This window comes from Canis lupus, chromosome 3 (genome assembly GCF_011100685.1).
Source record: "Canis lupus familiaris isolate Mischka breed German Shepherd chromosome 3, alternate assembly UU_Cfam_GSD_1.0, whole genome shotgun sequence".
NCBI lineage: Eukaryota > Metazoa > Chordata > Mammalia > Carnivora > Canidae > Canis > Canis lupus.
Genome location: NC_049224.1, coordinates 32,048,351 through 32,075,364, shown reverse-complemented (window position 1 = coordinate 32,075,364; position 27,014 = coordinate 32,048,351). Strand labels below are relative to the sequence as shown.

General features: G+C 42.5%; 1 protein-coding gene and 1 pseudogene across 2 annotated transcripts in view; one reads left to right on the top strand and one right to left on the bottom strand.

Moving 5' to 3' along the window:
* The window catches only part of CYFIP1 (cytoplasmic FMR1 interacting protein 1), a 76,738-nt gene extending 57,925 nt beyond the window's left edge, over positions 1–18,813 (bottom strand). For both annotated transcript variants that reach the window (XM_038532560.1, XM_038532559.1), the window contains exons 1-12: positions 18,691–18,813; positions 18,526–18,615; positions 17,246–17,323; positions 16,905–17,006; positions 15,809–15,990; positions 13,484–13,580; positions 13,249–13,377; positions 11,727–11,831; positions 10,329–10,420; positions 7,757–7,874; positions 3,211–3,333; positions 2,245–2,370 (exon numbers count right to left, since the gene is read on the bottom strand). In XM_038532560.1, the coding sequence (XP_038388488.1) occupies positions 2,245–2,370; positions 3,211–3,333; positions 7,757–7,874; positions 10,329–10,420; positions 11,727–11,831; positions 13,249–13,377; positions 13,484–13,580; positions 15,809–15,990; positions 16,905–17,006; positions 17,246–17,323; positions 18,526–18,615; positions 18,691–18,807 (1,359 nt within the window). In that variant the 5' untranslated portion in view covers positions 18,808–18,813. The remainder of the gene's footprint in view (positions 1–2,244; positions 2,371–3,210; positions 3,334–7,756; positions 7,875–10,328; positions 10,421–11,726; positions 11,832–13,248; positions 13,378–13,483; positions 13,581–15,808; positions 15,991–16,904; positions 17,007–17,245; positions 17,324–18,525; positions 18,616–18,690) is intronic.
* A 6,672-nt stretch (positions 18,814–25,485) lies between these two features.
* LOC100688323 lies at positions 25,486–25,641 on the top strand (annotated as a pseudogene).
* The last annotated feature ends 1,373 nt before the right edge of the window (positions 25,642–27,014 follow it).

The following is a 27,014-nucleotide window of genomic DNA, read 5'->3' as shown; positions in this document are numbered from 1 at the left end:
ATTTATTTTAAAAAGTGATAGGGGCACTTGGGCGGCTCAGTTGCTTAAGCATCTGCCTTTGGCCCAGGTCATGATCCTGAGGTCCTAAGATTGAGACCCACATCTCCCTCCACCTCTGCTTCTCTCTGTCTCTCATGAATAAATAAATAAAATCTTTTTTTAAAAAAGTGATAGTATGGGCAGCCCGGGTGACTCAGCAGTTTGGTGCCTGCCTTTGGCCCAGGGCATGATCCTGGGAGACCCGGGATCAAGTCCCATGTCGGGTTCCCTGCATGGGGCCTGCTTCTCCCTCTGCCTGTGTCTCTGCCTCTCTCTCTCTCTGTGTCTCTCATGAATAAATAAATAAAATCTTTTAAAAAAAAGGAATAGTAAAAGACACTCTCATTCATCAAGTTTGATATAAAAATCCTAAGCAAAAATACTAGCAAACTATATCCGATAATATACAAGGAGGATAATCTGTCATGACTGAGCCAAGTTTATACAAGGAATGCAAGGCTACCTTAACATCAAACCTGTTTCAAAAAAAGAAAAAAAGTGGAGCAGGGAAGACAGATGCCCTACAATCAATGTAAATTCACTACATTAAGGAATAAAAGAGAAAAGTCACAGAAGTACTTCAGTGGATGCAAAGTGTTTAACAGAATATAAACTCAGAATAAAATCTCTTAGCAAACAAGCAATAGAAGGCAAGTTCCTTAATCTGATGAAGGTCGGCTATAAGAAACCTACAGCAAACACATCATATGGTGAAATGTTTTAAGAGTTTTAAGATTTAGGGATGCCCGGGTGGCTCAGTGGCTGAGCATCTGCCTTTGGCTCAGGGCATGATCCCGGGGTCCTGGGATAAAGTCCCACATCCGGCTCCCTGTGGAGAGCCTGCTTCTTCCTCTGCATCTCTCATGAATAAATAAAATCTTAAAAAAAAAAAAAAAAAAAGACTTTTAAGATTTAAGAAGTTTTACAGATTATAAAAGTGAAATTAAAAGGAATCTAAATATGGGACACCTGGGTGGCTCAGCGGTTGAGTGTTTGTCTTCAGCCCAGGGTATGATCCTTGGGTCCCAGGATTGAGTCGCACATCGGGCTCCCTGCATGGAGCCTGCTTCTTCCTCTCCTGCGTCTCTGCCTCTCTCTCTTTCTCTCTCTCTGTATCTCTCATGAATAAGTAAATAAAATCTTAAAAAAAAAAATCTAAATAAATGGAGGGATATACCAGGTAAACATCAATTCTCCCCTAAAATGACCTACAGATTTATTCATATCCCCATAAGAAACTTCAACAGGTTTCACTGTGAGATATGAAAGATAATCTAAAATTTATATGAAAATACAAAAGGCAAGAATAACCAAGGAATTCTTGAAGACAGAAAAGCTTGCTTTACCAGACACAGAATCAACTATACTCATTAAGACAGAGTGGCATAAGAACAAGCATAGACCAACTGACCAATGGGTTAGAACAGTGGGAAAAACAGACACATACATGAGTAGTCACTTAATTGACAACAAAGGTACGTAGAGCAATGGAGGCAGAAGTATTTTAAAAACTAACTTCAGGGGCATCTGGCTGGCTCAGTTAGAAGAGAGTATGTCTCTTGATCTTGGGGTTGTGAGTTCGAGCCCCACGTTGGGTATAGAGATTACTTAAATTATAAACTAAAAAAAAGAAAGAAAAACTAACTTGAAGGTGAACTGAGGTGAACTTCAGATCTAAATGTGAAAGGCAGAATAATAAAACATCTAGAAGGCAGTGGAGGAGAATATCTTATAACCTTAGTGTATACAAAATTTTCTTAAACCAGATACAGTCCAACTACAAAAGAGAAGAAATTCAATGGCACTGAAATTAAGAACTTCTATTCATAAAAAAGGCTCATGAAGGAGCCAAAGCCAACATATGGGAGAGCAAAGGGCTTGGTGACAATGGTTGGAAACATGGGGGGATTCCTCTCTCTCTCAGAGCACCAGGGTGGCATCTTGTTCCTCTTCTGTCCCCACACCAAGAAGATTTTCCCCCCTCCCAAACACTCATGAGCTACCCAGGGGAGCCATCGATGCAGAGACCAGGAACCCAAATCCTATTTTACTGTTCTGCTGACCACTAAGAAAGGTGCAAAGGGCTCCCTATACAGAAGCAACAATACAAAAACTGTGCGTTGAATTTTACTCAGGTTTTTGCCTTTGCTTTGAATGGGAAGACAGCCTGCAAGAGCCAAAAGAGGAAAAGAAAGCAAACCGCACCTCCACCAGGGCGAACTTTTCCTCACTGGTATAGTTGTAGCGGGTGGCACGCTCATACTCCTCAGCATTGTCAGGGCAATCCTTGTTGGAGTACTTGTCCGTTGGGTGCACAAGTTTCCATGAATACTGGTGTGGTCACAAAGAGGGAGACATTCACACTGGATACAAAATGCTTATATTCTGGTCATACTGACATGACCATCATCACAGCAACCAATGTTAGCTGCATCTGAGAATCACACACACACATGCTCACACATATACTACACACATATACACTCACACACAGAGTCCATCTCCATAAAACTGCAAAACATTCTGGCCATGTGACTTCAGGTTTAATAAATACATAGGCAAAAATGTCCTGGATATTTTGTGTTGAATATCTAAGGCTAGGTATTTCATCACCATTAAAAAAATAATAATAAAAATAAAAAAAAATCAGCCTTTCAAACAATCATATACTCATCTACTTTAATAATTTTAATCTTTTTTTATTTTTTAAATAATTTTAATCTGATCAAAATAAACAACAAAAGGGAAAATCTTCTGACTTATAGGTATTCAAATCTTCATATGGCATCAGAAACTATTTTAGTAATGCTAAACAAAAGAAACCAATGGCTAGAACTCCACAGGGAAAACATTTTCAAAAGATAAGAATTAAAAATTATCATAATGGTACAAATTCTATCTATATGTTTTAAAAGATGAGGCCCTTTATTTGTAACAAACTTAAAAGAAATGTAATTTGAGCCATCTAAGAAACATTTAAATTGATACAGATTTTTATTTCTAGGGTCAAAGATTAAAAAAGCCAATTTGTTCTTGATCCAAAGTTAATGCAGAAAAAAATATCATTTAGTCAATTTCTTGATAATTTTGGGAAGAAAAACACTTCTAACCAACTAGGGATAGGTGCTCTTTCAGACCTGCATTTCCTGTAAAAGCAAATAGAGTGCCTACCACTTCCATCACGTGAGCACTCCACTGTGACAGCAGCTGCAAGCCCTGGAGCGCCAGGTCAAAGAGCTTCCGGTACTCAGCGTCTGTCTTCTGAGCCTCCTGGCGGCCTGACCCTGTGACAACCTAGAGCACCACAGGAACATCAAGAGGTCACTCTATATCTAGAAAAATCAGTTATGCATTCACCCCATGACCTAGCAAACCTGCTAGGAATCTCCAGGAAACGTACATTTGCAAAATTATGAAATGATGGGGGCATACGAGCCTTTACTTAAGCAACCAGCTGGGAACATCAGAGCCCTGACAATGGACATTCTGCAGCTCTCAAAGAAGAGAATGTCACTGCAGACTGTGCTAGAGGGGAGCTCTGGGATGGGGTTAAGAGAACTATGTACACAGTTATGCTTCTACTTAGCTAATAAAGGAAAACATGCGCATTATGTGCATTTGCTTATATCAAAAAATGAAAACTTATACTTAAGAATGGTTACCTAGGGCAGCCCGGGTGGCTCAGCAGTTTAGTGCCACCTTCAGCCCAGAGCCTGATCCTGGAGACCCAGGATCGAGTCCCACGTCAGGCTCCCTGCATGGAGCCTGCTTCTCCCTCTGCCTCTTTCTCTCTGTCTCTCATGAATTAATGAATAAATAAATAAACAAACATAAATAAGTAAATAAAATCAGTCTTGAGAAAAAAAAAAAGAATGGTTACCTAAAAGGCAGGAAGGCATAGGGTGGAAAGAAGGTGGGCTCCTTTGAAGGACACATACCTCCTTTTGTACATCTGACTTTGGAACCACATAAATATTTTATATAATTATGACATAAAAATTAAATTACAGGATAAAAGCAATCCCTAAAAGTCAAAAGCAAAATGAAACCATGAATTAAAAGTGTGTACTGAATTGGGTTCATGACTGCACAGAGGAACAATGTAGTACAGGTACCTGACAATAAGCTTTTTTGATTACAGTGTAAGTGCCTGGAATTAAGCTTTTGATTGCCGAGGCATCCATTTCAAAGACATCATCTAGAATACACACAGTCCCAGGTCTACAAGTAGATAAAGAGCCAGGTGGCCCCATCTATGAAGCTCCCATTTTAGAAAGCTCTGGATAACTTATCACTTGAGAGACCCCACTTTAGTACCCTAATTCCTGCTCTTATGTTTGAAATTTGTAAATAAAGAATAAACCCATGAAATCCTAGGAAGCCCACACTAGACCCCAGTAAAGGCAGAGTTCCAGATCCACACTTCCTCTCTACCTGTCACTTCACCATGTGGCTCGAGGGATGCCATGCGCCCTCTTAGAACTTGTGAGCAATAAGCCTCTTTTTCCCAGAGTTCCCAGATGGTTGTTGCTGAGAGTATCTTGCCAGCATAGTAGAAACCACAAGGGACTGTCCAGCCACAATATCGGTCCCCTATGGAAGCTGCCAAAAACAGCTGAGTCCTTCAGGCACCATTATCAATAGCCTGAGACCAACATAAAACAAACCACTTCAAGTGACTTTCAAAAACAATGATTTAAAAAAGAAAAAATGAAAGAAAAACAGATCTAGGTATAGATTTGATCTCTATACCTAGAGGGAAAAAAATCTAAGGGCAAAATTAACTTACAAAATAAATCTTAAAACAATTTTTAGTAATTATATTATCATAATATTGTACTGTTATATATTATAATATATAATTATATTGTTTCTAGTAATTATATTGTTATTAGCAGCACTGGTATTGCTATTTTAAGACTAAGTGTATACCAAGACATGCTGTAGTCATTAAGAACCAGCATTCTCAGCATTAAAGGGGAAAAAATAAAAAGATAAAAACTGAAGTAGACTGCCTTCAAATCAGGGGATCCCTGGGTGGCTCAGCTTTTTAGCACCTGCCTTGGGCTCAGGGCATGATCCTGGGGTCCTGGGATTGAGTCCCGTATCAGACTCCCTGCATGGAGCCTGCTTCTCCCTCTGACTATGTCTCTGCCTCTCTCTGTGCGTCTCTCATGAATAAATAAATAAAATCTTAAAAAAAAAAAAAAAAAAGACTGCCTTCAAATCAGTACTCCAAAAAGTTTGTTACCTTAGATGATGCTAGAGAATCAATTATTTGAAAAACTGATACACATAGCAAAGGAATTCAGCTCTGACCTGTCTCCCCTGAAGGAATCACACTGCAAAGCAAGGCTCAGCTGTGAGGAGGAGTTGAAAAGGAATGAAAGGACTAGAAGACATCATGTGGCAGCCCTAATGAATTTATACATTTGGCAGTAGACAGCGGGTGTCCACACTCTAGAGAGAGACAGCCAGACACTTGAGCAGTCTGCAGCATGATCAACGAAGGGCCAGGGGAACTGAGAGGATGGAAGTGGAGTCTCTCATCAGGCCTCCAGACCTTTTCTTTTTTTTTTAATAAATATGTTTTTTATTGGTGTTCAATTTGTCAACATACAGAATAACAACACCCAGTGCTCATCCCGTCAAGTGCCCACCTCAGTGCCCGTCACTCAGTCACCCCCATCCCCCGCCCACCTCCCCTTCCACCACCCCTAGTTCGTTTCCCAGAGTTAGGAGTCTTTCATGTTCTGTCTCCCTTTCTGATATTTCCCACTTATTTTCTCTCCTTTCCCCTTTATTCCCTTTCACTATTTTTTATATTCCCCAAATGAATGAGACCATATAATTTTTGTCCTTCTCCGATTGACTTATTTCACTCAGCATAATACCCTCCAGTTCCATCCACGTCAAAGCAAATGGTGGGTATTTGTAGGCCTCCAGACCTAATAGGGGACAGTGGTCATGCCAAATGACACCACAGGGAGAAAGATGGACAAGGGACATCTTCAAAGAGACACACCAACCAACTATATTGTGTAAAACTTATTTGGATCCTGAGGCAAATCAACTTGGAAAAACAATTTGTGAGTCAACAGAGGAAATTGAACAATGACTTTGATATTAAGGAATTCTTGATTTTTTTAGGTGTAATAATGGTATTATAGTCATGTTTAAAAAGAGCCTTTATCTCTGTAAGACACAAGGGAACCCCAAAGGAGAGAGTGGTTGGAACCTCTGATTCATATACAGATCAGAAGCACATGGGTACAGAGTTGCTCTTAGTGTAAGGAAAATATTCCAGTAATGGACTGTGGTGGTAGTTACACAATACAATGAATAAACTAAAAACCTTTGAATTATACATTTTAAATGTGTGAATGGTATGATATGTGGATTAAATCTCCATAAACCTGTTTATTTTTATTTTTATTTTTATTTTTTTATGATAGTCACAGAGAGAGAGAGAGAGAGGCAGAGACATAGGCAGAGGGAGAAGCAGGCTCCACGCACCGGGAGCCCGACGTGGGATTCGATCCTGGGTCTCCAGGATCGCGCCCTGGGCCAAAGGCAGGCGCCAAACCGCTGCGCCACCCAGGGATCCCCATAAACCTGTTTAAAAATAAATGAGCAGGGCATGCAAAGATAGATCTCTTTTTTTTTCTTATTAAAACTATCATCTTGGGACACTTGGGTGGCTCAGTGGTTAAGCATCTGCCTTCGGCTCAAGGCATGATCCTGGAGTCCTGGGATTGAATCCCACAATGGGCTCCCTGCATGAAGCCTGCTTCTCCCTCTGCCTCTGTCTCTGCCTTTCTCTCTGTGTCTCTCATGAATATAAATAAAATCTTTAAAATAAAATAAAACTATCATCTTAATTATAAAGGTACTAGAGTAGACAGCAGAGGGAAACAGGCGCCACACATGCTGTTAAGTACACCTATTTTAAGGGTAGAAATCACCTTTGTATGTTGTCTGAGAGCATCTTGCACATTTGGTTTACAATTCTCTCAGCACAGCCCCTGCCTCTGTCTCTAATCTGTGGGTTGTGCTGGCAGCTGGGGAAGCAGTAGCTAGCACCTTGTCCCTGAGGAATGGGCCACCAAGGGGTTGATGAGGGGTCGGCTGGGAGCCAGCATGTGCTCTGAGCCATCTGGGGTGTCTTCCAGTCATTCTGGTTACATGATGGCTCGTGTTTGCTGGGCAGAGGACATGGGAGCTCATCATTCTGCATCGGGTGGGGCCAACACACAGAGTTGTCCCTCCAAATGTCAATGATCCTCCTGGGAACCCAGAGGTACCAAAATCTCAAAAACCAGACTTGTGTATGCAGACTCAAGTCCCCAGGTCCCTCTAAGACTGTGCATAGCACCCATACCACCGACCTTACTCCCTGCCTGCTCAGATGTGAGAAATGACATCCCCACAGGTCCTCTGCACTCAGACCTCCCCATCCTGTCCATCCCATACACTGGAGGGGCTAGCCTGGAACTATGCATTGCAGGTAGGGAGAATGTGACCAGCCCAAACAAAAACACAGAAAACCCAGCTGCCAAGTTGGAAGGATTTAAAAAGACCCACAGCTGAGGAAACAGTACTTCTTCCTACCCTCAACTCCAGGCTCTCCTCTGGACACCCAGGACATAAACTCCCACCTAGCCCATGGTTTCTGGCCTTAGGTACCAGCACCGGCAGGCATAGAAGGCTCACTTACCTCACTATTGCTGTAGCGTGCAAGCTCTGAAATGAAGCGCATGTGATCCTCCCGAATCTGGATCATCTGTTCACAGATGTTATACTGTGGGCTGCTGCTGGATGATGTGCACATCCATCTGGCAGGAAAGGGGAAATGTGTTACCGGAAGGGGTGGCCTGCATAAGACTTAGGCATCACAATGTTGGGGGGCTGGGGACACGTGTACAGTAGGCACACAGGATGGACCACTGGTCCTGCATGCTGACGAGGAGATAAGAGGCTTGGAGAGAACATGAATTCTCTGCAAATAAATAGCCAGGCCAGCCCCATCCACCTGAATCAGGGTCACTGTCCTACCTTCTCATATATGTGTCTTGGAAAAGGAGTTGTAATTTCTGCTTAACCGGCCAACTACCTTCAAAAAAGCTGAGAGTTGCTACTGGAATAGGATACTGCATCACCCTTGCAAGGGCCCCTTAACACATACTGCAGATTTGATAGGAACTAATATTTCTTTATTATTCACATGTTATATTAGAAAACAAGTCAGCCAAAGACCCAGAAACAACAGTTATCCTTACTGGGAGTTGGAAATGGACATTGTTTTCAATGACAGGTTAGACAGTGCTGTCATAACTATTTACTTGCACAACGCATCATTTCAGCAGCAAACATACAGTCAATTTAGTGGGAAAGAAGTTTATTAACAATTCAATCTGCTGGAGCTCTCAAACAGAAAGCATGGGCCTTGGGGCTCTGACCTCTGCTCCCTCACACTCAGCACTGACACCCTCGCCATGTTTTTAACAAGCGGGTCCTCTTTGCTTTGAGGGGAATGAATGCAGGTTACCACTTTTCAAACTAATGGATACACTGTCTGAAGCAGCATCCCTTTCTTACCTTTTGATTCCTCTGTAGGATGATGCAAGGATTATGTTGGCCATCATCCAAAGTAGGCCCCCTGAGTCTGCAATGAGTACCTGTCGCCTAGAGCCTACACTGGATTCCACCCTCAGGATACCTGTGTCCTCTGCAGGCCCTAAAGAGTGTGTCCACCTCAGGTGAAGCCCTAGAGCCCAGAACCTGACTGCTGACACCACACTCCCTGGCCCCCCATCTGGATCCAAATGCTGATGTAGGGCTGCTGGAGAGGGCCCTCAAAGCTGATGGCTACATGCTCAAGCAAGTCCCAAGGTGGCTATTAAACACAGCTATTACCACCAATTAAATGCTATTGACTTACAATAAATCATATCAAAAACACAGAAGTAAGTATGCAAAACTCATTGTTTCCTGATTCTCTTACTGGTTTTACCATGACCTATCACCTAGAGTTCATTTGTGTTTGTTAGGGTAGAAACACCGTAGAATGGCATGCTACTAATGGTCACATCCTTAGCTTCAGGTCCATCATGGTGAGAGGACTTACACCATGGAAATGAGCACTGCTTCAAATCAGAGCCTGAACTGGTGCTAAAGTAGAAACCGGTTCCAGTTTAATGAATGTAACTTAGAGGAGAATGAGAAGTCACCTAACTGGATAGCATATCAAATTTAATGGGAGATTTATTATGAAATAAGCTAGCACAGAGCTCAGTAAACTACAGCACAGGCCAAATACAACCTGTGTTTGTATCGCCCTAGCATCATACAAGATGGTACGTCTAAAAAAACAAAACCACAACAACAGAAAAGAATATATGACAGATACCTCAAGTGACCTACCAAGTCTTAAAGTGTTCACAATTCAGCATTAAAAAAACAACAACAACAAAAAACTGGCGACCCTTAGTAAGCAGACTGGAGGTAACTGCATTTTTCAAAATTATGGCTAAACTGCAACTGGAAGCTGGCAACAGGTACAAGTGTTTGGCAAGGATCAACCAAAGCATCCTGCAAGACCCAACTGGCTATGTGGAATCCAAAAAAAGAGTATGGTGTGTTTTTTATCATCTGTAATTGCGAGCTATGGATCCTTTAGCCAGTTGCTGGCCAACTTTCTCCCCAAAGGTCCAAGACAGTAAATACTTCAGAATTTGTGGGCTATACTGTCTCTGTCACACAATCATTGTCTTCTTCAAAAATAAGAAAAGGAAAAACAACAACAAAAAAAACCTTTAAAAATGGAAAGACCATTTAAAGCTACCAAGATCTTACAGAAACAGCCCTGGGCTGGATTTGGCACTCAGGTATGTTAGTTGTACATCCTCTGTAATGTAAATGCAAATATCCCCTTCCCCAGCAGGGCTAGTCTTTAAGCATTCCGGCACACCACTTGTTTAAGCTGGTACATTCTCAGCCACTTCTATTCAATAGAACTCTCTGAGATGATGGAAAAGTTCTGTACTTGTGCTGTCCAACACAGTAGCCACTACTGAACATTTGAAATGTGAATGTTCTAACCATTTTAACTGTATTTTTAAAGTGAATTTAAATGTAAGCAGTCACAAGTGACAAGGCCTACTGTATGGGGCATTTGGTTCCAGATGGTTAAAAATGTCAAAGGCGTTCTCTCTAGATAGATAAGTGTTATAAAACCACAATGAGAACATTGCAGAATGTTCCAACTGGACAGCTCACTGTCATCCTACCGAGATTTATTTTCCTCATAGTGGGCGCTGGTCTTGATGTATCTTGCCAGTTCTATTTGCATGTCCCCGAATAGTGGAACCACCTGGAGCTGCTATATTCAAAGAACAAAGAAAAATAAGGCCATTATGTGTCTTCAGTCACCAAACATAGTCACAAGAATGAGTAATGCTTTAAAAAAAAAAATGAGTAATGCTGGTAATTACTATGGGCTGAATACTATCTCTGTAAATCATTTACTAGAAAAAAAAACTAAGCAATTTACACAATCACGTTAAGAAGGACAAAACACAATTTAAGAACCAATGTTCATAAAACCAATTCAAATATTAAAATTAACCTACCTTGTTGCTAGATCTGTCATAAAAAAACAATTTTCATTTCCATATGCTAGTAACAAAATGAAAATCTAAAGAGAAACAATTTGCAATAGCATCAAAAGAACTAAAAATATGAACAAATCCAAAATATGGTAAAGACCTCTAAACAAAAATACTATCAAAAATTCTAGAGAAAGTTTTGAAGTTCTAAGAGAATGGAGAACTATATCCATAGATCATAGATTGGTCATACATTGGAATGCTTAGTATTTATTTCTAAACTGATCTATAAATTCAATGGAATCCCAAACAAATTCCAAGAAGAAAAATGGTTTACGGGTAGTGAGTACGTGTGCATACGGAAATCAGCAAGCCAATTTATTTTGAATGGTAAAGGCATGACACCCAAGACAATCTGAAGAACATAACTTGAAAGCCTCCTGATAAAGCAGATCTGTTCTATTGGAAAGCTATAGCAACAAAGACAGGGTGGCCCTGAGCAGGAATGGAGACCAGCGGAGCGGGACAGAGAACTTAAGACAGAGTCACACCCTTACAGACACCTGTTTTATGACGGAGGCAACATTGCAATGCGAATCAGCATACCCATGTGAGAAATTGTGAGGCTGTATCTAACACTGAATATATATGCCTATGGCCCCCAATCCTAGCCCTGGGCATATACATGTTCAATAAAAACCTGCATAGATCAAAGCAGCATTGCTCGTACCAGCCAAACTCAGAAATGACCTCATGCCATGTCACAACAGAATGGGTAAGTTGAGATCTAATCATAAAATGGATACCACAATGGAAACTTAAGGACAACAGATGCAGGATCTCCCAGGGATGAATCTAACAAATGAGTGAAAGCAGCCAGATGCAAAAGATACCGTCACACAAAGGTTCAAACCCAGGCAAAGCTGAGGCAGAACAGGAAGGAGACTAGTGGCCTTTGCAGATGGAAGCCAGTGCTTTCCCCCTTTCCCACTGCCTATGCCCACATTTCCAGATGTGGGTCACAGAGGCTTACCTCCCCAAATTCAAACTGATACACTTAACCTAAAAAACGTAACTCACCTTGAAGTACTTATCAATTTTGGATAAGTTTATTCTTTTCTTGGCATCAAGTTTATAGATGTTGCTGACACTCCCATCCATCAAGTATAGGCCAAACCCCATGACCTGAAAATCACAAAATGGCACATAAAACTCAGAACTGCAAGTTTAGTTACCCAAAAGCTCTTCTATTGCTATAGTTCATAAATTAAAATGATAGTTTGCTCTTCTTTCAAAAAGCACTTTTGTTTTTATTTATTTATGTATTTTTTTAAAGATTTTATTTATTTATTCATAGAGACAGAGAGAGAGGCAGAGACACAGGCAGAGGGAGAAGCAGGCATCATACAGAGAGCCTGATGTGGGACTCGATCCGGGGTCTCCAGGATCAGCCCCGGGCTGCAGGCAGCGCTAAACCGCTGCGCCACCAGGGCTGCCCATTTATGTATTTTTTAAAGCTTTTATTTATTTATTCATGAGAGACACACACACAGAGAGAGAGAGAGAGAGAGAAGCGGAGAAACAGGCAGAGAGAGAAGCAGGCTCCATGCAGGGAGTCTGATGTGGGACTCGATCCCGGGACTCCAGGATCATGCCCTGGGTCAAATGCAGGCACTAAACCGCTGAACCACCCAGGGATCTGTTGAACCACCCAGGGATCTGCTGAACCACCCAGGGATCCCAAAAAGCAAAAAGCACTTTTAAAAGTTCCTTATAAATAAATAGATATCCTTTCATATGAAGTTATTCTTCTATGTGTGTCATTTCTTGTGGCTATTTTAATGTCTTCCCCAGGCACAAACACCATCTCTACCTCTCGTCAAGCAAATGCAACACTAAATGTGGATTTCCATAAGCATCCATGGCCAGGGGCTCCTGCCCCAGATGGCACACATAGAGTATTTCCACCATCACAAAGAGGTCCACTACAGCGTCCTCCAGCACCAACTCGCCCATGGTGCTCTCCTGCAGGAAGAGATCTTGGGACTGGGCCCACTCTTACAGGGAAGGCTTTGGGCTGACTGGACACCTAGCACAAGGTTCTTCAAGGCTATCCTCCCCAAAGGTGGAAAGCAAAGCTAATGCAGTGGCAGAACTGCCTTCTCCTCCCTCTTCCCAGTAAGAAATATCACTGACCTCCCCAATATGGTGAATGGTCATGTTCTTGACCAAGAAAAGTCTACCATAATCATGAAGACGCCATATTCTTAATTCCTAGAAATCACATCCTGAACAATTGGAATCTGATGTATCCTCTGCTGCAAGAAGCTGATGCTAAGAGAAGCCCCCACCCCAGACCTCCTCACCCATAAGCATGCCTTCCCGGGGGAGGCATATGATCCCAACTGGCACTGAGGTCAAGCCTGAGACAGTCATACGAATGTGTTGAGAGCCGCTAGTGCATGGAGGATACTGTGTATAAACACATGCGCACACACACAGTGGCAAGCATGAGAATAAGAAAAGGCTACCAAAAAGATTGTAGTCAAAACACAGCCTCTTCTCTCCACAGTTACGCAAGCAGCCATGCCCACACACGTACTTTGAGAAGCATGTGTTTCTCACTGGGTGTCAGGTACATCCTATTCTCGTAGTAATCCACACACAGATTCACGATGTCGGCGAGGAGCTCTTCATAGCCAGAAATCACTTCAAGCTGCTGCTGCAGAGACTAAAACACAGAATGCGAGATCCATGCCATAGACTGTTCCTGGCTTCCTGGCTGTGGCCCCAGTCATGCACCCCATCAGCTAGAGCAGCAAGAGTGCAAGCCTTACTTGTGTGATTTTGTTGTGGTTGGCCAGGAACATGGACAGATTCTGTGATTCCTGGATGGACTGTGGATCTGCCATTTTCCGTAGAAACTGAGCGGCTCTTTGAAAGCAAAAAAAAAGAGTTAATCAATGTGCTTAATGATTTTAAAAAGAAAAAAAAAAAGCATAAAATAATCCAGATTATTTATCTGGCTACAGTTAAATGTAAAAATGTGGGCCTTAGAAGCTGGTTATAATTTCAGCCTCCTCGAGCTTCTCTACCCTGGACTCCAGGTCACTCTTGTCCCAGCCTGGACAGTTCACCACCCCACTGTCCACAGCTGAAAGATTTCCTCAGATGTGGCAGTGCCAACCATAGGCCTTCTTGCCAGGTACCTAATAACACTGGTTTCTCCCCATAGCGACCTGTTTCCAAGTCTGAGAAAGACTGCCTCCCCTTTTGACTCCCAGAATATGGTAAGGGAGATGGTCAGCACCATCCAGTGTCTCTGCCAAGAATCACCTAGGCTACCACACCTCCCACAAGTCAGGCGCCACACCCAGTTTTTGTGCCAATGGTCAGAGACAGAATCCCGATTTCCTCCACTAATAGGCTAGTTGATCTTGGATTAACCCCCTGCACTCTCCTGAAGCTCACTTATCACACCTGTAACAAACAACAACTGTCCATCTGTCTACCCACAAAGCAGGTGTGAGGAGAGAGGGAACAGCACACACAGAATTATCTGTACACTTAGGTACAATAAGACTGTAAGGTACACGCTGAGTGTCTGAGTCTTGCAAAGCAATGTAAACATGGGTGTGAGCTTCCTGAATGTCTAGGGCAGCCCCCCCCCAAAAAAAAAAGTTTCGTGGAAACTGTCCACATAAGGACCTGTCTGCTACCTAAAAACTTGGGGGTTTTATTGAAGAAAAATTCTCATGGTAAAGACTGATATCCTATACCAACAGTCATTTCCTCTGTGCCTCCTTAGAAATAAACCCCAAATTTCCATGCTACAGCAATGTGCCTCATCTCCATGTGACTAATGGTTGAGCCATGAGATACAACAAAAAATACTGCAAGGAACTTGGAAGTTCACTTATAAAAAGTAGTATGACCCCTTCTATTCTCCTTCCTCCCTGTTGACTGGAATGAAGAAATGATCGCTGGAGTTCAAGCAACCATCCTGGACCATGAGATAACACATGAAGACAGCAGAGCAGCCAGCCAGCAGGACCCCTGGGGTGTGAACACTGTGGAATCCCCTCATCAGTTGTGAGGCTTCAACTCTAGGTGATCTAGTCCAACTCCCACTGCTAACTCATCCTAAATCTCAGTTTGGCACCACATCCCATGTAGATTTTATTTTAAAGACATGGCAAAAGTTATATGATTTCAGATACAATAAAGCGACAGCTAACAGTATAATAGTATAACCCCTTCTGAGTATAAATGCCAGCCTATTCTGATGCAAAGGAAAACCTCATAAAATTTAATTTCACAGCCAAGAGTCCTTATCTAGCAGAACAAACAAAAGTCAGCATCTCATTCCTGCTAATCATGCATTGAACAGTATCAAGCACAGACTTTTTCTTTTTTTTTAAAGCACATACTTTATAAAGAAAAGTCTATTAGAAGATAGTTGGCTTTGTTCTGACTGATCACCCTCCATCTTCCTGCCAACTGCCCCTCACTATTTTCTAGAAGCAGACTATCATGCCACACCTACCTTTTCCAATTCTCTTCTCCGTAAGTTCTCTCCTGTCTCCCAGGAGAAGAGCTAGTCTCAGGGAGCTGGAACCTCAGTGTGATCCTATGACAGTCTACAGACCAGCTCTGCCCACTGCTGTGATGGTGTGTACCTTCTAGGAATGTGTAACCAGGAAATGACATGAACAGGTGTTGCCCTCAGGCTGCAAACCTGCCTGTGCCCTCAGGAAGATGCCTACTGAGCCAAAAGCCTTGCAGTGCCCCTAACCCTCTATAAAAGGGACTGATCTTATGTACTTCTGTCTTCCCACATGTGCTGAGCACCCACGCTCCTCAACAAATGTTTGAGGATAATTAGATCCCACTCTAGCTTCATGAAACCACAATGTACACATGCCTATGAGGACGCACCTTGATGCATTGCCATACTCATAATCTGCCAGCTACCCTTACGCACCTAGGAGTGTGTATTCAAACAGTCCTGAGCCTGTCAAATAACTGTTACCAAACAGTGACATTATTTCAGCACATATGGGATGCATACCTACCATGTGCAGAGCATGCAGCTAATCAGGAACCACCCTGTCTGCGGGGGCACTCTCTGCAAGGACCTACAGGGAAAGGTCAAAGCTCACCTCTTATATGCCGAGTGGTCATTTTTCACACTGCACTTCATGTTCTTAAGCTCATCTAGCACAGCAAACATGTTAATGAACTTCCCCAGCGTGATCAAGTAGGCTTCAGACACGAAGTCCTTCCTTCTTTCCGCATGGCATAGGCGCCTCACCTCCCCACAGAAACGCTCAATGGCATTTCTCTAAGCAGAGGAAGAAAAGGCAAAAAAGGCTGCTGTCAGTGAAGGGCCAACTCCATGCCCAGCTTCAAGCACAGTGGCTGGACTCACTGTCACTCCTTGACGAAATACCCACCCAAATGAGTGGACATTTACAGCTCAGGTAAAGAGATTTGTTGTTATAAAACAAATGTTATTTGTTACAAAAGTAATTTCCACATACTTTTGTTGTGTAACAATCATCATTAACTTTCCACTTTACCAACTACATCCCTAAAATAAAAGAATTTTGTTGATTATTCAAGCAAAGTTACTGAGAAAAACCTCCAACAGAAGGTCTACAAACAGATGTTTTGGCATTCAGAGATGAAAAGGAAGGGGTGTGCAGAGAAATGTTTCCTCTTGACAACCTTGAAGATAAAGCAAACACTCATCTCCTAATAAGTTCTATCTTCTCACCTTTGCTAAAGGGATCTATAGTAAGAACCCTACATGTTCAAAGTAGATCTTTAAAAAGCCAGCAAGTCCACCTCCTGTGGCAACTCCATGTAAACAATGGGTCAGAGTAGCCAAGGCAGGGCAAGAACCCCCAAGTGACAGGAGGGAGTGAGAAGAAGAAAACACCTGAAAAACTAGATGCGTCACAAGTATAAATTGGCAGAAAGACAAACATATTTGGAACTGACAGAAAGCAGTCTTCATGAAGGAAATACAAATTCACTCTCAGAGACAAGAGTAGTGAAACACAGAAGAGGTATTTATTCTGAAAGGGCCAGTAAAGCTGTAGACTGACAAAGGATTTGTTCTCTTTTGTCTCAGAAGTTGTTATGGCTGCTTTCGTTCACATGCACTTTGTTCAGAAGTCATGGTGATATGTCAAAGTGGGCCAGATTCCTACTCATCTGCATTAAAGTCCTAGGATTATTTCACTGTTTTACCTGGAAGTACATAAAATTCATCAGTTTTGTGACCTCAGGCTCCAGGACCTCGACGGTTTTCTCATAAATTTCCACTCTATTAGGTTGCTCATTACATTTCACCTAGGAATAAACAAGTATGACATAAAGAGGCTTCAACTTAGCTAGAAGTGAGAGGGAAGGTCATTGTTAGGTCATTGCAGTCCCAGCCTGCTGTGGCGTGGGATGTGGGAGGGAGGGTAGGCTGGTGGAGTAGGGGTGTGGTTAGGCTGAGATGTGGGGGGAGAAGGGTAAGAGCACTGTCTGACTATGGTAGGGGCATGGTCAGCAAGAATGGGTGCGCCTGGCTGGGGTGGGGACACCTGTGGGATGGCCCGAGAGCAGCTCCTCCAGGTGTACAGCATGACCGCGTACTCTTGGCCTTCTTCCAGCATTTCATTCTGTAAGGGTACACAGGGCAAATCAGCAAGCAGGAAAACAATCATAAAAACGGAGATGCCTTGTTGCTAAAATCCAGAGGCAATCCTGACTCTCACTCTGAGGTACAGACAAGTACCAGGACCTGTATGCCACGAGGCAGCTGCTAAGAAGTTGGTGATGCTGCAGTGTAGCACTGTGGCCATAATGACCTCCGGAAACACCCCCATGGCTTCTGTGGGCTGGAGAGGAGCCAACACAAACCTTGGCACCTGCCACAGCCGCTATTCCTCAACTCCGCTCTATCCAAAACAACCAGCTGGCAGTGCAGATCTGAAGTTGAGCACAGATGCCAGCATAGTGCAGATGTGCACAGGGTCAAGGCCTTACCACCAGGCTACAGAGAGCCTCTGGGCTCCTAAGACTGAGGCAGCTCCATCATCCCTAGTGTGTAGGAGGAAAAGCTACAAGTATTTCTGTAGCACTTAAAATCCAGAGAACAGTATCCATGCAAAGAGGACTGCCATAATTTTTTAACTGCTGTAGTGTTTACTCTTTTCACATTGTTTCCTTTGGTAAAAATGGTAAAAAGCGCAGAGATGTTCTAAAAATGTCAACTACAATTTCATTATGTTCTTAAGAGGCTTTAAAATGTTTACAACTTTTGATCTAGTAACTTCACTTATACAAATCTAGCCAATGGGAATAATGATGTGTTTGGAAAGATATTCATTATTATATTTTTTATGACAAAGAAAAAAGGGAAACTAAACATGCAAAAATAATGAAATTGTGGAAATTACAAAATGGAATAGATAGCTATTAAATATTACTTTAGCTGGCACATTTTGACATATGTCATATGAAAAGTTCATGAAATCATTAAAATACGTAATAGCAACACAATTCATTCATGCAATCTGAATCACAGTTGCGTATATAACTGCATGCATGAGTACAGGTATAAATGATAAGAGAGAATGGACTCCCTCAAAATGCTGACAGAAGCTTCCTTGCTCAATTTCTTGCTTCAATTTTCAGAAAGAACATGTATCGTTTTTATAATAAAGAAAACAAAGTCTTCTCTAAAAACATAAGGCATCTTCATCCACTTTCTTCTCTTTTTCCTTAGTATATATCATACTAAGATAACACCAAAAAGTGTATATTTGCCATCACTAGTAGTATTCCCCCAAGGAAAACAAAAACATGCAGAAGGAATTACCATGCTAGAATGAACAGTCGCTTGTTCAATATATCTTGCAATACCAGTAACAAATGCATTTCTGTCTTCAAAGTTAGTGTTGAAATTTGGCTGAAAGGAAGAGAAAAACCATCATGTGGAGGTCAGCACTGCAGGCAGTACAACCTACTGCTGTCCAGCACAAACCTGGTAGAGGAGTGAGGATGGTGGGGGCTCGATGCAGGGCTGCTGGTCAGGCAAAGGCAGCTCTTCCAAGAGGTCCACATTGGATAGTGCATCCTCCAGTGTCACCTGGGCCGCCATCTTGGCCTAGAACAAAACACAGCACAAACCTGCACTGTGAGGAAGGGTGGAGATACTGACAATCATTCCAAGGTAGGGAAATCAGACCCCCACTTGCCTGATCCCTCTCTTGAGCAATGGGGATGGCTGACGTGGTCATGACCAATCCCTTGGGTCTGTTGTCTCTCTTAGGACTTGCTGGCAAAGAAGTCATGATGTAGCCTCTCCTGGCCTCCAGTTGTGTCACAGTGGCACATGAACCACCACACATACCTTTGCTTCCTGTCACCCTTCCCACCTTGGAGCCATCATCCCTACTGGGCTCTCTGGGAGGGTCTGACAACCTGCTCACTGGGCCAGAGGAGGGAATGTCCTCTTCAACACCACTGCCCCAACCACTTCAACACCTGTCTGCCCCAAGGAAGCCAGCACAGCCTCCAACCTCCAAGGGGGCAAGAGTGCTTCCCTGCAGATGGACATTTCCCAAGTGGTTCTTCTATGCAAAGCAACACACTAAGGAATAGAGATGGAGAAGGTCAGAGCCCTTCTTCCTCCAGCAACTGCCTGTAGGGACTACTAAGGTGGGGGCCAAGGGTCAACATGAAAGAGGGAGGGGACTGTTAGCACAGGACTGACAGCACAAACTCCAAGGCCAGTGCAAGAAAGCACAAAAAGGGGGTGGATGTCATCTAAACACATCTGTGGCAGCTCCAGGGGAGAGGAAACAGCACATTCCAAGCCTGCCTCCTTCAGAATGCTGCTCCGACCCTGGATGGGATACAGGGAGTAGCAGCTCCATCCTCAGACACAATACACCAAGCAGCCCTGACTCTGGACACGCGGAGCAGCTACATGCATTGTGAAAAGGAAAGAGCAGCAGGCAGGCTGGTGAGAACACTAAATGGAAGAAGCCCTCAGTTGCTCCTCCCAATACTGGGCGCCAGACAAGGTGTCAGTGTAGAAGTGCGTGGTGAGGAGAGTTACTAAACCCCCAGCTACTGGCTGGAAAACCAAAAAGGGAACCCCAGAGCACCGGAAAGCCCCAGGGACAGTATGGAGAGGAAGAATCTCAGAAGAATGAGATTATAAAGTTGCTAATGAACTCTGGGCCCCCACCCCTAAGCTGTAAGTGCATGAATCTGATCCTCTCACACTCCAATCCCTGAGATCACAGCCAGCTCCCAGATGGCCACAGGTGGCACACACAGGACAGACCCAAATGGCACTCTAGAGGCTCTGAGAACAGAACTGACATTGAATCACACCCCAGAGAAGGAGGTGTCAGAACCACAACCTACATTGAACCAGGTGGTTTGCCTGCTAAAATAAAAAAAAAAAACAAAAAAACAAAAAAACACAATAGCATTCTCCTAGGACTTCAGACCTAGAGTTCCATTTCATAATATCCAAAATGTTCAGCTGCAGGCGAAACTACCTAGCACACAAAGAAAAGATGATTAACAGATACCGACAATGAAAAAACCCAGATATTACCATAGATATTACAATTATGTAACAGAATTTAAAGCAATGATTATAAAAATGTTCTAATAAACAATAATAACACTCCCAAACTGAAAGAAAAAATAAAAAACCAGGGAAGAAAAGATACCACATAAAGAACCAAATGAAAATACTAGAAATTTTAAAGCTAAAAAATACTATACAAAAACTCCCTACACAAGCTCAAGAGCAAAGGAAAGAAAAATTCAAAGGAACTTGAAGACAATAATAAAAATTCTCCAATCCGGACAACAGAAAAAAGGTTGGAAAAAAAAATGAGCCTCCGAGGATCTTTGGGACAAGAGAAATGGTCTAATATTTGTGTCATGAGAGTGGAAGGGATGCAGAAACTGGGTGAAAACAATGGCCAAAAACCTCCCACATTTGGCAGATCATTCATGTATGAATTCAAGAAGCTTAATGGATTCCAAACAGGATAAACCTAAAGAAATCCACACCAGGCACATCATAGTCAAACTGTTATAAACTAAAACAAAGAAAAAAAAAATTGAATGACTAAGTCACAGGAACACAAGACACAGAATAAGGAATACAGTTAATGATATTGTAATAGTGATACATCAGGACAGATGGTAGCTATACTTATAGTGAATACAGCATAATCTATAAACTTGTTTATGCAAGTTTACAGCAATACAAATTATTGCTGAACTTGTTCACTGTATGCCAGTATAACACTGTGTCAACTAAAATTCTTTTTAAAAATTAACTGGTGAAACACAAAAAGAAAAGAATGTGTTAGAAACAGAGAAAAAGTGCCTTATTATCTACAGAACAATTTGAATGCCTGTGGATTTCTCCTCAGAAACCAAGGAGACTTGAGGAAGTAGAATGACACTTTTTAAGTCTGAGAGAAAAAGAAGTGTCAACAGAGAATCCTACATCAAGTGAAATACCCTTCAGGAATGAAGGTAAAATAAGAATTCTCAGATGAGGGACACCTGGGTAGCTGAGTCAGTTAAGTGTCCACCTTCATCCCAAGTCATGATCTCAGGGTCCTGGGATCAAGTCCCATATCGGGCTCCCTGCTCAGAGGGGAGCCTGCTTCTCCCTCTGCCTGCCACTCTCCCTGCTTGGTGCTCTCTTTCTCTTTCTCTCTCTCTGACAACGAAAAAAAAAATCTCAGATGAAGGAAAATAAAGAGGATTCATAAACAACAGGCAAATCAAAGTTCTTCAATAAAAGGGAAGTACTACAAGAAGGAAACTTGGGACACGAAGAATAAAGCAAAAAGCAATCCAAAGGTTAAACAGTGAGCAAAAAGACTAGATTATTTCCTTCACAGCTCACAGCTCTAATAAATGAAACTATGAAAAGCAATATAACTATGAAAAGATCACATATAATAAATTTAGAATGCTAAAAATGTCAAACAATCTAACAAAGGCAGGAAAAGGAAGCAGAGTAATGAAAAAATAGGGATCCTCTTTCTGCTATTTTAGGACACAATGAGAAGTTGGTGTCTGCAACCTGAAAACGGTTCCTCTGATTCTGTGACCAATTCCAACTTGTGACTTTTTTTCCCACACCACCAAGGAATTCTTGGACACCAGCTGGGTGTTCTATAGTTCAGCTCAATTCTGACACTATCTACCTGCAGATAGCATCAGATCCCACATGTCAAAGACTCAGTCCTACAAGACAAACCCCCCTCCACCTCAGACGCCAATCAAAATTCCAGGTTGTCAACTGTGCTTCTGACCAACCAGCCAGAAATCAGAGGTTACCGTGACCCCCTCCTTGGATTCAATTAATTTGCCAGAATGGCTCACAGAACTCAGGAAAATGTTGTACTTTCTAGATTACCAGTTTATTATAAAGGATATATAACTCAGGGAAGAGAGGCATAGGGCTAGTTATATGGGGAAAGGGTGCCAAGCTTCTATGCCCTCTCTGAGTGCTCCACACTCTTTCCAAATATTTCATCAATCCAGAAATTCTCTGAACCCTGTCCTTATGGATTGCCCCACATGAGCATGACTGATTAAATCACTGGCCATTGGCAAAGGATTTAACTTCCAGGTCAGGGAGGTGGGATGCCAAGTTCCAACCCTCTAATCCCATGCTAGGTCTCCTGATAATCAGTGCCCTTCTTAAGGGGCTTTCCAAAAGTCACTTCATTACCATAAACTCAGGGATGGTTGAAAGAGGTTTGTTATGAATATCAGTATCTTCCTTATCACTTAAGAAATTGTAGGAGTTTTAGGAGCTCTGTCAGAAACAGATAAAGATCAAATATATAAAAATCAGAATATTACAGACCCTCACCAGACATGACTATGCTGGGACCCTAACAGCTTGATCTTGGACTACTAAGCCTCCAGAACTATGGGAAATAAATTTCTACTGTTTACAAGCAAAAAAAACAAAACAAAACAAAACACAAAAAACCACACACACAAAGTGTGCGTGATATCCAAACATATCAGTAATTACATTGATCATCAACAGTCTAAACAGGGGTGCCTGTGTGTCTCAGTGGGATCAGTCTCACTCAGCAGGATCTCCTCCTCCGCTCACTTTAAAAAGAAAGGAAAGGACGGAAGGAAGGAATGGGGGGAGAGGGAGAGAGGAAAGAAAAGAAAAGAAGAAAAAGAAAAGAAAAGAAAAGAAAACATTTTTAAAAAGTCTAAACACACTAATTAAAAGTCAGAGATTGTCAGAAAGGATGAAAAAATCCTGACTCAACTATACGCCAGTTACAAGAAACTCACCTCAAATATAACAACATAAGTTGAAAGTAAGAGGGAAAAAGACAAACCATGCAAGCACCAGGCCAAAGGAAGCTGGAACAGCTGTGTGAATAGTAAACTTCAGAGCAAGAAGACTACCAGGAATAACAAGATGCACCACATACTGACAGAGGGAGACAGAACAATGATCAACATGGATGCATCTGACAAGAGACAGCTTCAGATGACACCAGGCCAACACTGACAGGAGACAGGCCACTGACAGGCCAACACTGAAAGGAAAAGTAAATCCACAAGTGCCCTGGTGACAGTGACATTTCTGTCCTTGACAGGAAATCAGCCAGAACATGGAGCAAAGACAGTGGGACCTAATGGGCCTAACTGGCATTCACACAAAACTCCTCTCAACAACAGATCTGTTTTGTGTGTTTCTAACTATAAATTTAAAATGTAGCAGATCACAAAAAAATAAAAATAAAAAATAAAAAATAAAATGTAGCAGATAATTTTTCAAAATAGCTGGTCCTTTTGTAAACAAGGAAGATGGCCTTTTAAAAACTTCCATCATCAACTTCCTTCTATCATCAGGACTTCTTGTTCCACATACTCATGAAAGAAGCAGCCCAGGACAGCGAAGCACAGAAAAGCAGGGGCTTGGTCCTCACCCTGGCCACTGCTCTGCAGTGTGGGGAGTCCCAGCGACGTCTTCTGAAGCACGAGATGGCCAGACAACATGCATTCTACAGATCCAGCTCTGAGTCCCACACTAGGCCTTTGCATGGCCAGAACCCACGCCGTGCGACATGCCACAAGAGGCCTGGGGGCTCCTGCAGCCCTTGCATGCCCCACAACATTCATGCAACTGGCCATTAAGGAAATGGTCAGGCTAACTGCCCATGTGACCAGGCACCTTGGCCTCCTGCCCACACCACGCTTCTTCCTCCCTACCTCTGCCCAAGAGAGGCCAAGATCACCCTCAATGGGGGAAGAGGTGGTGCAGGAGGCTCGCACAGGGTCCGTGACACACTTAAGTCACATCCAGGGAAAAACATAAATGCTCAACTTAAATCAGTAAAGACACTTTCCTCATATAAAAATATCAATATTTGTGTGATACACACAATGAGATATTATTAATCAGAAAGGAAATAAGGAAGGAAATTTTCACCCATGCTACAACACAGATGAACCTTGAGGACATTACGCTGAGTGAAATCAGTTACAAAAGGACAAATAATGTATGATTCCACTTATGTTGGGTACCTAGAGTAGTCAAAGTCATAGAAATAGAATGGGGTTGTCAGGAGTTTGAAGGAGGTGGAAATGGGAGTTAGTGTTTAATAGGTAAAAAGTTCCTGTCTGGGAAGATGGGAAAAGTTCTAGAGAGGACAATGGTGATGGCTGCACAACAGTGTGAATGAACGCACTCAATGTTGCTGAACGGCACAATTAAAAAATGGTCAAAATGGTAAATCTGATGTTAAAATTTAAAAAAATCAGAAAAAAATAGCAGTGTTTACTGTACATAAATCAGAAAATATGGACAAGGGAAAAATCCATAATCCCCCTCATCCCTCACAGAAAGATGTTATGATACAAGCTGTTTTGTATGCTGCTTTTTTCTTCCAACTTTCATAAAAAAGTTCACAGTGTTGGGACGTCTGGGTGGCTCAGTGGTTGAGCGTCTGCCTTTGGCTCAGGGCGTGATCCTGGGGTCCTGGGATCGAGTCCCACATTGGGCTCCCCGCAGGGCGCCTGCTTCTCCCTCTGCCTGTGTCTCTGCCTCTCTGTGTCTCTCATGAATAAATAAATAAATAATTTTTAAAAAGATGTTAAAAATACACCAAGGATACATTTCAGTATAGGATCAGGAGAGTAGTATAAGGTGTTTGCCCTTATGGAAGGAATGACACAACTTTGTCATATTTGCTTCATAAAAAATTACAAATAATATTAACAACAGTCATTTTGGGTTTGTTATACTGCTCTCTGTAATATATACATATTTAACTTTCTCATATGACAGGTAATTTGGGTTACTGATAGGAAAGATAGATGGAAAGGGACAACCCTTATGTGATAGGGAGACTAGGTACAAAGAAGGCTGACACAGGAATCCAGGCAAGAAATTCTGATTATCTAAGTTCAAGTGGAAGTAGTAATGTTGGACAAAAGATTACAGATCTGGGATATATCACAGAGGCAGATAAAAAGGGTTTGGTGGTTAGATGCAGGAAGAGGTGGAAAGGGAGTTCAAAACAACTGTCAGTATATCAGTTAAATTGGGGTTGTCTGGGAAGCCTGCTCCTTCCTCTCCCTTGGCGGCTCCCCCAGTACGTGCTCTCTCTCTCTGTCAAATAAATGAATAAAATCTTTAAAAAACTTAAAAAAAAAAAAAAAAAAAGGTTAAAATTGTTGAACATGAGGCAGCCTCTGAGGAGAGCAGAATGTGGCAGCTGCAAGGTGGAGAAGCAAAGCAGTGATGTTCCGGATCGAGGGCCTTGCACTGAAGCTGGACCCAGAGGAGATGAAACGGAAGATGCATGAGGATGTGATCTCGTCCATACAGAACTTTCTTATCTATGTGGCCCTGCTGTGAGTCGTACCTTTTATCCTAAAGAAATTGGACAGTATATGAAGATGGGCATCACATGTAAATGAGAGAGATGAGGAACCCAGTTACAATTTCTACTCCTATCTGCAAATGAATAGGCCCAGAAAGATGTAAGAGACTCTTTGATTGAATGGACATAAAAATTCTACTTGTCAAGAACAAATTTGGCTCTGACCTTCATAGCTAAAGTTTAAAAATACTTGGGAAGTAAAGACATCTTGTGGTGATAGTACACCCATATGCCTATGATGTTCAGACTCTATGAATGTTGATATAATTGTAAGTAATGTCAAACTCTATTTTCTAACAAGTATTAATTATAAGGGAATTCTATCTACAAAAAAAAAATTGTTGAACATGTTTCTGCAGCACCTTTTCAGCTTCCTGTAGGCCAATGGCCAAGGCCCTGCTGTAGCTCCCTGCTGTCTTTCCCCTTGTCACATTTTCATATTTCATGTTTTCCTGTCATAAACACCCCCTAAAAGACCACCCCCCCCAAAGAGTGCTGCAGTTGCCATGAGCACATGCACACACATACCCCAGGGCCCCACAAACACTCTCATGTCTCTCCACCCTGTGCATCGTCCACAAATGCATATCTGCACAGCCTTCCCCTCAACCACATTAAGGAAACCTGGGAATAGTCAGCTCTGGGTCCTACTCTCCAAAGTCTCTGTCCTGACTTGTTCTCTAATATCTCACAGTTCTACCTCCAAGATTTCTTTCAAATCTACTTACTTTTCTCCATCTCTAAGTGCCACCGACAGACCCTACGCTCATGATGGACTCACAACTCTAGAAATGATGTCCATGCTCACTGTAACCACTCTGGCCGCCCTCCTGGCTGCAGGACCTCACTCCTTCCTGCCACATCCTCTCAAGCCCACTGGGCTTTCTTCCGGGCATGACACTTGCCCCAGTGGCCTCTGGTTCCCTTCCCCCCTCACTGCCTATGCTGCCACCAGCCAGAGAAAGCCTGTGTCCCCAGGACAAGGGCACTTCATCTGCCTAGCCAGCACATGACCTGTGGGGCAGAGCGTCTACTGCACCTGAGGGAGTGACAAGACTTTGTAACCAGCTTCGACAATGCCAATGCCCAAAAGCATAATGAAAATGACTTCTTTGGAATAGTGCTCAATCCTGCCCACGCTGCCAGGGGAGAGTTTAGTTTAACAACTCAAGTCACATTTCTGTCTCCACCAACGCAATTCACATGAACATGTAAAGAGATGTGCACCACTCAAGGCCTGTTCACAGCAAGATGGCCTCTGACCACAAGTACAAGGGGAAGAGAGAGAGAAGGTGGCCATCTGCAAGCTGAGGAGAGAGGCCTCAGAAGGCACCAGCCCTGCTGACACCTTGATCTCAAACTTTCAGCCTCCATTAACCATAAGACA